This window comes from Delphinus delphis, chromosome 3, assembly GCF_949987515.2.
Source record: "Delphinus delphis chromosome 3, mDelDel1.2, whole genome shotgun sequence".
NCBI classification, from domain to species: domain Eukaryota; kingdom Metazoa; phylum Chordata; class Mammalia; order Artiodactyla; family Delphinidae; genus Delphinus; species Delphinus delphis.
In genome coordinates this window covers 61,484,701-61,495,675 of record NC_082685.1, presented here as the reverse complement: position 1 = coordinate 61,495,675, position 10,975 = coordinate 61,484,701, and the positions used below count along the sequence as shown (strand labels likewise).

Below are 10,975 nucleotides of genomic sequence, written 5' to 3'. Positions count from 1 at the left end.
GAAGGTTCGCAGGACAGCAGCGCCGTGCGCCTCTAGTTCCGCCTCCTGGCGGTTCCGCGGCCAGTCCCACTGCTGAATGCTCCCAGAACTGGGGCCTGCTCCCCATACACGCCTGAAGGGGCTGCACGGGCTGCGGGCCTAGGCAGAGAAGGTAACACCGGTTCCTAGCTTGGGGAGATTATACGTGACATGCTTTTCTGAAAAAATACATTTTCAAAGTGCACCTGTTTCTTGAGTTCAACAAGTAATTTACAAAATGTAACTATGTAACTATGAGCTTTAAACAAGACTGTCTTGACCCCGGCCGTTCTTTGCTCATGGATGTTACTTTTCTTCAATGTATTCAAATGGGAATACTTGAGTGCCTTGAATGAAAGTGTGATTATAGCACTTCCAAGATTGCTCTTAAGCCTAGGATTCTAGGTGATGCGGACAGAACAAGGAGGTGTTTGGGGACTGAAGCAGAGTTATTTGATAGATTCCCAACAAAGCCTGTAACTGGCTCAGCTGGATCTCCCCCTCTTTCGTTCCAGCCTCAGGAAATGCCTTACTCCATTGGTCCTCCCTTTGCACTTGTCATTCTTTCTGCCAGAACTGCTTCTCCAGATCTCTCCTCTCCACCCAGCTAACTCCTACACACTCTTCAAGTCTCAGCACAGATAGCTCTCTCATCAAAGCCTCCCTCTCAGATGGTTAAGCCCTCTATTTCAGGTTTCCCCAGCAACTGTACAATTTACCTTATCATTGAAGTTATCTTGCTTATAATTTTACAATTAAATATGTATGATTATTTATCTATAGCCTCCCCCAACAGGCATTCTAGAAACTTCCTTAGGTCAAGAACCATATCTGCCTTTCCTCTCTTGAACCTGTTTTCAGTGCTTGGCATACAATAGGTGCTTAATACATATGAGCTAGTGATTCATTCATAATATGAAGGACTCCTAGGTACATTTTTGTCCTCAAGGGGTTAAAGAATTTCCCTGGAGTCCATTGGTCTAGGTGGAGGAGCCTGCTGTTCCAGTCTGGGTTCACCTCTATTCTCCTTTCCACTCACCTAGTCTTAAATTCAGTTTGGTTTAATAAATACTTTTAAGTAGCTTGAGGCCCTTCACCAGGCTCCTCAAGATTACTCCACAGCTCTTTTCCTGGATTGCCTTTCTTTCCTGATATCCCTGGCATTTTAGTGACCCTTTAGATAGAAATCTAAATTATGGTTCCTGCTGACTTCAGCAACAGATTGTAAATTGACTAGGAATGGGGGAATGACAATAAGCAAGACAGTCTCTTTCCTCCAGGGCCTTTCGGTTTGGTGGGGAGATGTGTTTGTTCACAACTAACTATAAAAGAAGGTAGGAGGAGAGAAAGGATTGCAAAGTACAAACTTATGGTAGGGGTGAGGAAGTGGAGAGGCAGGAGATATCAATGTTTGAGGAGAGTCTAAAGGATACATAAGATATTTACCCCCAATCTTTTTGAAGATTGTTATTGTTATAAAAATAATACTTAGTCATGGTTAAAAAGTTTGGAAAATCCAGAAAAACATAATGGAAACAAAAATCACCCTCTGTCACACCTCACAGATATAACCAGTTTTATAAGATTATAATCATACTATGAACAGTTTTGTAAAACATTTCAAATTAAAAACATTCCCATGTAATTAAGTATTCTTCTAAATCATGAATTTTAATGACTGCATTTTTATTTATTTATTTTTGGCTGCGTTGGGTCTTCATTGCTGCACATGGGCTTTCTTTAGTTGAGGCGAGTGGGGGCTACTCTTCATTGTGGTGCACGGGCTTCTCATTGCAGTGGCTTCTTTTGTTGCGGAGCATGGGCTCTAGGCGTCCGGGCTTCAGTAGTTGTGGCTCGCAGGCTCCAGAATGCAGGCTCAGTAGTTGTGGCACATGGGCCCAGTTGCTACGGGCCCAGTTGCTCCGCAGCTTGTGGGATCTTCCCGGACCAGGGCTCAAACCCATGTCCCCTGCACCGGCAGGCAGATTCTTAACCACTGTGCCACCAGGAAAGCCCAATGGCTGCATTTTTAATAGAGTATAATAGTTAAGAGTACAACCCTTAGCTGTAGACTATGGTTCTAACATTATTAGCCATTTGAAGTTTCAGTTCCTGTATATGTAAAATGGGGATTAATATCCAGCAGGGATAATATATCATAATGAGAGAATAACATTCTGAAAGGAATAGAGATGGGAAAAACATCAGGCAAGTATTATGGTTTGACTAAATAGCTTTCAACTGGACTACCAGGGACCTTGACTCCCAAACTGTAGAGCCTTTCAGAGGTTCTGAGCAGAACAGGAACATGGTCAGTCATATTTTTGAAAGTTTGCTCTGGCAGCAGTGCGTGGGTTGTATTGGAACAGGTCAGGACTGAAAGCTGAGATCAGTAATAAGACAGCTGCAATCACAGAGGTGAGAGGTAACGTGGGGCGGTGCTGGGTCAGTGGGAGCAAAGAAATAGGGAGTCAGACATGCTTGATTACATGTTGGTAGCAAAAGTAAAGGAAATACCAAAGTTTTAACTTGGATTAGTGAGTCTACTTCTCTCTCCACTACAACCACCTTACTGCAGGCCACCATCATCTGTGGCCTGGGTTACTGCAACAACTCTTCTTTCCCCACCAGTCAATTACCCTCACAGCTGTTGCACTGATTTTTTTTTAATGGATTCATCTTAAAGCATGAATTAGATCAAATTACTCCGCTGTTTACAATTCTTCGATTGCTTCCCAAAGTCTGTAAACTCTTTACAATGCCTTATAAGGCTCTTGCTGCTCTGCCTCCTGTGTTTCTCGAATTTCACCTTGTGCCATTCTACCTTGTTCACCACAGCAAGCTCATTCCTCCCTCTGGGCTTTTGTAGGTGCTGTTCCCTTTGCCCAGTGTCCTTCTTCTCCCCACCTTCTCCCTTTGTATGGGTAGCTTCCTCGTCCTTTAGATCACAGCTTAAATGTTACCTCATGTCCTAACCCTCCTATCCAAATCAGATCCTTGCTTCCTATTCTCTATCTCACTACCAATATCTCAACAGCCCTTATCAAATTCGAAATTTATAAAGATATATTTATTTACATTTTTATTGCATTTCCTCCACTGTAAACTCCACATAAGGAAGAGATCCTATCTATCCTGTTCTGTTTTTGCTTGGTGCCTGACATATGGAAGGCATTTAATCAATATTTGTTGAATGAATGAATAAATCAGTGAAAGAGCTGATGAGTAGAAAGTACGATGAAAAGATAGGTTTAAAGGGGAATTTATATCTCAGATCTCTGATACCATGGTGCCAGGTTGTGTGTAGATGGGGCAGGGACAGAGCGATATCTTTAGAGTTAGAAAAGGAAAAAGAGTTGGCATTTGATATTGTACCTCCAGTGCTACTCAGGGGCGATAGGGTCTGACCAGAGGCTGACACTATTTCAACTACACTACCAGGTCAGTATCAGATGGGACACAATGCAGCGTAATAGTTAAGAATAAAAGAATTAGAGAACAACATAGTTTAGAAACAAGTGCTAGTGGTGTGGTTTGGGCTACAGTTGCAATATGAACTTACAGTAGTGAATTAGTGAGGCTCAAAATATTCAGAATAGAAGATTGGAACAGATGACGCTTTAAATTTATCCATTCAAAAATGTTTATTGAATACCTGTCAAGTGTAAGGCCCCAAGTCAAGTGCTGAGAATACAGAGGTAAATAGGACACTGGCCCTGGGCTCTACTTTCTTACACTCTAAATAAGGAGACAGACATGAAATCAAAACGATTACCTTGGGCTTCCTTGGTGGCGCAGTGGTTAAGAATCCTCCTGCCAATGGAGTGGACACGGGTTTGAGCCCTGGTCCGGGAAGATCCCACATCCCGCGGAGCAACTAAGCCCGTGCGCCACAACTACTGAGCCTGCACTCTAGAGCCCGTGAGCCACAACTACTAAAGCCCGCGTGCCTAGAGCCCGTGCTCCGCAACAAGAGAAGCCACCGCAATGAGAAGCCCGCGCACTGCAATGAAGAGTAGCCCCTGCTCTCCGCAACTAGAGAAAGCCCACACACAGCAACAAAGACCCAATGCAGCCAAACATAACTAACTAAATAAAATAAACTTATATAAAAAAAGGTTACCTTAGAATTGTCACGATATGTATAGAATTTTATTCCACTGAAGAAAGATAAACATAAACACAAGTATATAACAATGATGAGAAGTGCTATGAAGAAAAAAAAGCAGGGTAAGAGGGATAGAAAGTGAGCACAGAGGGTATGTTGTTATATAGGGTGCTCAGTAAGGGCCTCACCATAAGGTATCATTTGACTAAAGAAGGGGTGAGAGATTGAGCTAGATGGGTGTCTTGAAGAAGAGCATCCTGGGTAATGGACATAAGTATTAAGGCAGACTTGTGCTTGGGTAGCTAGAGAGATAGCAAGTGCTGAGTGAGAGGCAGTGTAGAAGATGATGAGGAGAGAGAAGTAGTAATGTCAAGTCATCTGAGGCCTTGTAGGCTATGAGTAGGACTTTGGATTTTACTCAGAATGAGATGAGAAAAGCCATGCAGAGAAACTTTAACTTGATGGAGCAGGCAAAGGGAGCAATTACAGGTTTAGGGGTATAGGAAAATAAAAATGGAGTCAGTACTTAGGAGCTCAATTCAGCAGGAAGGATGGTTGGGAGAGATTGAAACCAGTAAGACCATCCCAATAGCTCAGGTGCAAGATGATAATAACTAACCAGAGTGGGCAGTGAGAACTACATAAAGATGAAAAGTTTTCAAAGAAAGCAATGGGATTTACTGGCTTGGTGTGGGATGACTGTACTTGTAATGTACCTTCAGAGCTACTGACTTCAGATACAGACAGATGTCCTGTGAGAGGCAAATGAGGCCAGAGGAACTGTTCCTAAAGTGGAGCCACAAAAGAGTTTCAGAACAAACCTGCTGTTTGTAATTGAAACTAGTTTGTTTGTTTGAAATAGAAATAGAAAAAAAACCCAAAAAAACTAGGAGACCTAAAATAATTTCCCTTATCCTGAAAAGTAAACAGGATTGATCCTGCTTATCAGCTGACAGTTCAATAGTCGCGAGCAGGCAGGCAAAGTGGACTTAGGCTGGTGTGAGCCAAAGTCCACTTCTGCAAATCAGCAAATTTTATTAGGAATGCATCTCCCTCTTTTGGGTCTAAATAAGTAATCAAATTTAATGAAATATTCTTTGTACAGTGTTGTCTCCTTACTCAAACACTTTTGTGTCACTTATTTTGTTGTATATCATTTTCTTAAATAGGGTTGAAGGCTCTGAAAATAATGTGCAGAAAATGTGATACATAGATAAAAATATGAAGGGGCATATGCAGTAGAAGGGTCCTGTTGTTCTGAAAATCAGGATAAGAAAGTAGAATATATTACTGACATTAGCTTAGAAAAGTGTATGGTAGTGTAGGGTAGATATAAATAATTGACCAAAGAAATATCGATACCCTTAACAACTGGTAATAGCACTAATAATTTTTCCATAAAATTTATGTGGCCAACTTAAAGAAGCCAGAGAAGGATTTGGTAATGTGTGGATAATATTTAATAGGAAAAGCACTTAACTGTTTAAATATGTTGTCTCACCTCAGTTATTTACACTTATCTTCCAACTATTCCTAAGGGTGTGCAGATGACAAATTATGTGTTTTTCCTCAATATTTTAAAGCTGACTACATTGAAAATGTAAAAAACACTTGAAAGACTTAACCATTAATTTTGTTTCTTGTCTTTGGAGTGGGGGTGATAATAGCAACAGGGATACTTAGGGGTGGAACACATTTTAGAAGAAGCACTGTTTACTTATTAGCAAATTATTTATGTTTATTTAACCTGATTTAACCAGAGGTTATCTACTTTTTAAAATGGCTAATTCTTCTTCATCAGTATTTTTTTTCTCAATACAGATATTGCTTAAACAGAACAAAGTCCAGAGAAACCTTGATTTAACCAAATCAAATTCCTGTGCCAAGGTCAACAAACCAAGATCATTTAAAAGTTGAATTAAAAAAAAAAAAAAGAATTCAACTGAAGCAAGTTTGAGACCAGGCCTAAGGATTTGCTCTTTTGAAGAGTGACGCTGACTTTCTGTCTGACCTCAGGGAGGTTCAGTTTCTGAGGTTTCTCTTTAAACCATTAAGAGGCTTGTGTTTGTGTATCTCTTCAAGTGTTCTTGGGATACGTGATTTGGGATTTGGTTATAGGGGCTCTAGGCTGAAAACAGTTTGACCGAAAGTATCATCATCCTAAAGAAGTCTTGTATACTGTACAAAGGAGTTTAATTTTTCATACACAGCAAACACATTTTTACACATCTGAGGCAAATGATAAAAAAAGGATAAAAGTTAACATTTAGTGTTTTGAATTCTTACTGTTCATTTTTCAGGCATCACACAGCAGTTTAGTTCTTACTCTTTTTGCATGTAATATAACATTTCATAATAGGCATTTGATATTAAGTGAATTAAGTAAGATGTACTTCACCCTTCACCGGTTTTGAAACTGTTGTTATGACATTTTAATGAACAGTACAAATCTGCAGTCTAAAGAAGGGCTTGATCATCAGCTCAGAACAGGAAAACCTAAGTAAAATGAAGGTGGCTAAGATGACTACTGAGATCATTAATTATGTTGTCTAATCACTCCAGTTTCTACCTCCCTTTGGCCTCAAAAGTTAAAAAAAAATCTTCTACTTGTAAGAAAAAAAAAAGTCTCCTTGACTAGAAAGGAAGTTTGAATGTTGTACCTTACTGCAAACTCTTAGAAGAGGAAATAAAACTGCCATTTAAATATGCTGTTAATGAACTTTGGCGTGACTATGCTATATGAATCAGCGAGTTTCAAAATTAAAATGACTTCTGAATCCTCCGGTCAAAAAGCAAAGGCCTCCTCTTCGATTTGATTACTCTGAACACATGTACATAATTAACCACTCCTTTTTTAAAAATCCCTTACAATTTACACCTGGAATATGATGATGAAATGTGAAATGAAATACTGCAACGAACATTAATCGGCTCAGCTACTCGGCACAGTCTCAGCAGAGGACGATGACGTCTGTCCTCCCAGGTAATCTTCACAAAAACTCGAGGAGAGGAACTGTCATTCCCACCCCACGAAAGCTTCCACTCAAACCCTGACTGCCCTCACATCCCGGCCGTGCCGGCTAGATGACGTTCATCACGGCGGGGATTTCCGTATCGGTGACACACGCCACTTCCGGCCGACGGTGAGAGTGACGTGGCAGGAGAGGCCGAGCTCCGTCCTTTGGCCCGGGACACCCGGAGCTGTCAGGTGGCTTCAGGGCAGCCCTGCGGGGAAAGAAGAGCTCACCTATACGGGCGGCAGCTGCAAGGCCGGAGGCGGAAGTGCCACGTGTCCCGATTGCGCCTGCGCGGCCGGGGGCTGACAGGCAGTTCCGGCCGGGGCCTCCCTACGTCTCTCTCCGCTTGGCTGCTGCCTACCAGCCCGGCGTTCTCGGCCCCACCGGCCCGACTTCCAAGCCTCAGCCCCCAGACCAAGCAGTCACCGCCGGCGGGCTAGGGAGAATGCGGCGCCATGCCTAGGGCTTCCTGCGCCGCCCTCTCTCTATCCCGCCTTCAGTTCTAAGTCGTTAGCCCCTTCCCTCCGCTTCCAGCAGTCGTCTTTCAACTCTCGGCTTGGCGCTGCCGCAGACGCCAACCAGCCCCTTCCAACCCCGATAAACATCGTCGTCATGTCCCAGCCCGGGATACCGGCCTCTGGCGGCGCCCCCATTGGCCTCCAGGCCCAGAACGGGGCCGCCCGGGCCTCGGGGTCTCCCTACACTAACGGTAAGTGCCGCCCGGGGGTGGGAGGTGGGGACGGGGCGCTGGGGACGGCAAAGTTTGGGCCCCGGCTCGAGCTGACCTTTGGTTGCTGCCGCCGTCTGAGGGGAGGGTGACTTTTCTGCCCGTGTCAGGAACGGCTGGAGGTGGGAGGCAGAGCCACGGACACCGCGGCTCGTCTTTGTTTTCCATATTTATTTATTTATTCTTTCGTTCAGCACACAGTCACTGAGCACTTGCTGTATGTAACGCCCTGGGTATACATGGGTGAAGAATACAGATTCGGTCCGTACCTCAGAACTGGCATACAAGGCTCATAGTGCCTGTTTATGTGCCTTTCCCCTCCTCGCCTCTTCACCCATGTCTTCTAGAGAGCAGAGTTTGGGGTCTGATTCATTTCGGTCCCGTCGGGCCTGCAGTGACGTGAGGGTCATACTCAGTGTGAATTTGCGGAGACGAATGGATGCTTGTGCTTTGGCGAGACCTCCTTAGGGCCTGCTTCATCTCTCCCTGAACCTTCCCCGAATTGTACTTAGGCCCCCTCGTTCAGTTTTTCAGCTTTAGAAGGGGAGATCTCCTGTTTGATTTCCAGAGGTCTTTACATCACTTGGAAAGTGGTTGGACACAAGTCTCTGAACCTCTGACCAGAGTGTACATGTGGCACTATAATTTGTCATTTGGTGTGAGGGTGTCTTCTAATTTTATACCCCTTCTAGGATTCTTTAAATTGTCGTGTGTTGTGATTTGCTAAGTTTATTATAATCGTTATAATAAAGACAGATTTTCTGCCAACAGTTTGCCAAGTTACCAATTTACTTATAAATCTTTGGTTCTTGGAAACAAAACTGGTAGAATAATATTAAAATGCTTAAGTTGTCCATTGGAATCTAAGATTGCTGTGACGTTCGAGAAAATAATCAATGACTAAAATAGCTAATTTACATTGTTTTTAGAGACTACTGTTTTCTTTACAAAGAAGGCTCTAAAAGACTTTTAAAAATGTCTATGAGTAGGCAGGTATGTAGGCAGAAGCAAGAATAAGTGGGGGTAAGCACTGAAATGGTGTTAAGTTGCATCAGTTGTTCTTTTTCAAATTTACGGTAACATTATGTAAACTACATTTTATTCTAGGCTCTTTAGTTACATTTTCACCGAGGATGAAATTATTTTAAGACATTTCACTTTAAGGTCAAAACTCTTAAGCAAGATGTCATATGACTGTGGCTTTTTCTTATAATCTATAAATTGCAGTTTTACATGAGCTTCAAATGGCAAATCTTGTAAATATGCATGTAAACTTATATGTAAGTATATTTTTGATAATTTTGAAATGTTAAAGCAATTTAGCCACTGTATGTACTGTGTTGGAGATGTTGTCACTATGTTGGTTTGATCCAGTCCAACAGACATTTGTTGCACACTTAAGTTCTGTCCTTAGGAATGTAAAAGAGAGTAAGAAAAGAGTCCCTGTATACAGGTTGCTCAGAGCCAATTCTGGAGTCAGATAGGGAAGGAAATCATAGGATTGCAAATATGTACCCCGACTTTTTAAAAAATATATATTTATTATTTATTTATTTATTTTTGGCTGTGTTGGATCTTTGTTGAGGCACGCAGGATCTTTCTTTGCTGTGTGCAGGCTCTTCGTTGCGGTGCTCGGGCTTCTCTCTAGTGTGGCATGCAGATTTTCTCTTCTGTAGTTGTGGCACGCAGGCTCCACAGCGTGTGGGCTCTGTAGTTGTGGCGTGTGGGTTCCAGAGCGTGTGGGCTCTTTAGTTTGCGGCACAAGGGCTCTAGTTGAGGCGCGTGAGCACAGTAATTGTGGCATGCAGGCTTAGTTGCCCCGCAACATGCGGGATCTTAGTTCCCTGACCAGGGATTGAATCTGAGTCCCCTGAATTGTAAGGTGGATTCTTTATCACTGGACCACCAGGGAAGTCCGTATCCCCCACTTTTTTTTTTTTTTTTGCATTATGCGGGCCTCTCACTGTTCTGACCTCTCTCGTTGCGGAGCACAGGCTCCGGACGCGCAGGCTCAGCGGCCATGGCTCACGGGCCCAGCCGCTCCGCAGCATGTGGGATCCTCCCAGACCGGGGCACGAACCCATGTCCCCTGCATCGGCAGGCGGACTCTCAACCACTGCGCCACCAGGGAAGCCCCGTATCCCCCACTTTTTAAAAAATAAGTTTCAGGGGCTTCCCTGGTGGCGCAGTGGTTGAGAGTCCGCCTGCCGATGCAGGCAACACGGGTTCGTGCCCCGGTCCGGGAAGATCCCACATGCCGCGGAGCGGCTGGGCCCGTGAGCCATGGCCGCTGAGCCTGCGCGTCCGGAGCCTGTGCTCCGCAACGGGAGAGGCCACAACAGTGAGAGGCCCGCGTACCACAAAAAAAAAAAAAAAAAAAAAGTTTCAAGTGCATAACATTATAATTTGACATCTGTATACACTACAAAGTGATCACCACCACAAGTCTAGTTACCATCCATCACCATACACAGTTGGCCCTTTCACCCATTTCATCCATCTCCCAACCCCCTTCCCCTCTGGTAACCACTAATCTGATCTCTATATTGATGAGTTTTTGTTTTATTTTGTCTCTTCACTTGCTTTGTTTTTTTAGATTCGAAATATGAGTGAAATTATATGCTATTTGTCTTTGTCTGCTTATTTCACTTAGCATAGTACCTTCAAGTTCCATCCACGTTCTTGTAAATGGCAGGATTTCATTCTTTTTATGCATGAGTAATATTCCATTGTGTGTGTGTGTATTTATCACATCTTCTTTATCCATTCATCCGCTGATGGACACTTACGTTGTTTCCATATCTTGGCTGTTGTAAATAATGCTTCAGGGAACACGGGGGTACATATATCTGTCTGAATTAGTGTTTTTGTGTTCTTCAAATAATGCCCGGAAGTGGAATAGCTGGGTCATGTGGTATATACCCTTGTTAAGATATAATTTTGACATTCTTTTTATAAGCCCCATTTCTAAAGTTTTTTGAAAAAGTATTCTCAGTAAAATGGCTAATGTCCTGTATTGGGTTCCTTTATTGTTCATCCCACTAATAATGAAGAGAGTAGGGATGTGGTGGAGAATTGGAGGGGAGGATATTTCTCTAGAAGGTG

At 43.1% G+C, this 10,975-nt stretch overlaps 1 protein-coding gene across 4 annotated transcripts in view; it reads left to right on the top strand.

Moving 5' to 3' along the window:
- SEC24A (SEC24 homolog A, COPII coat complex component) overlaps positions 1-10,975 on the top strand; it is a 73,578-nt gene that overhangs the window by 3,193 nt on the left and 59,410 nt on the right. Inside the window, exon 1 of one of the 4 annotated variants that reach the window (XM_060008827.1) lies at positions 6,874-7,852. The exons of 1 other annotated variant lie outside the window; for it this stretch is intronic. In XM_060008827.1, coding sequence (XP_059864810.1) covers positions 7,756-7,852 — 97 coding nt within the window. In that variant the 5' untranslated portion in view covers positions 6,874-7,755. Of the gene's footprint in view, positions 1-6,873; positions 7,853-10,975 lie in introns of those variants that run through there. 2 more of the 4 variants (XM_060008825.1, XM_060008824.1) reach the window with 2 other exon arrangements.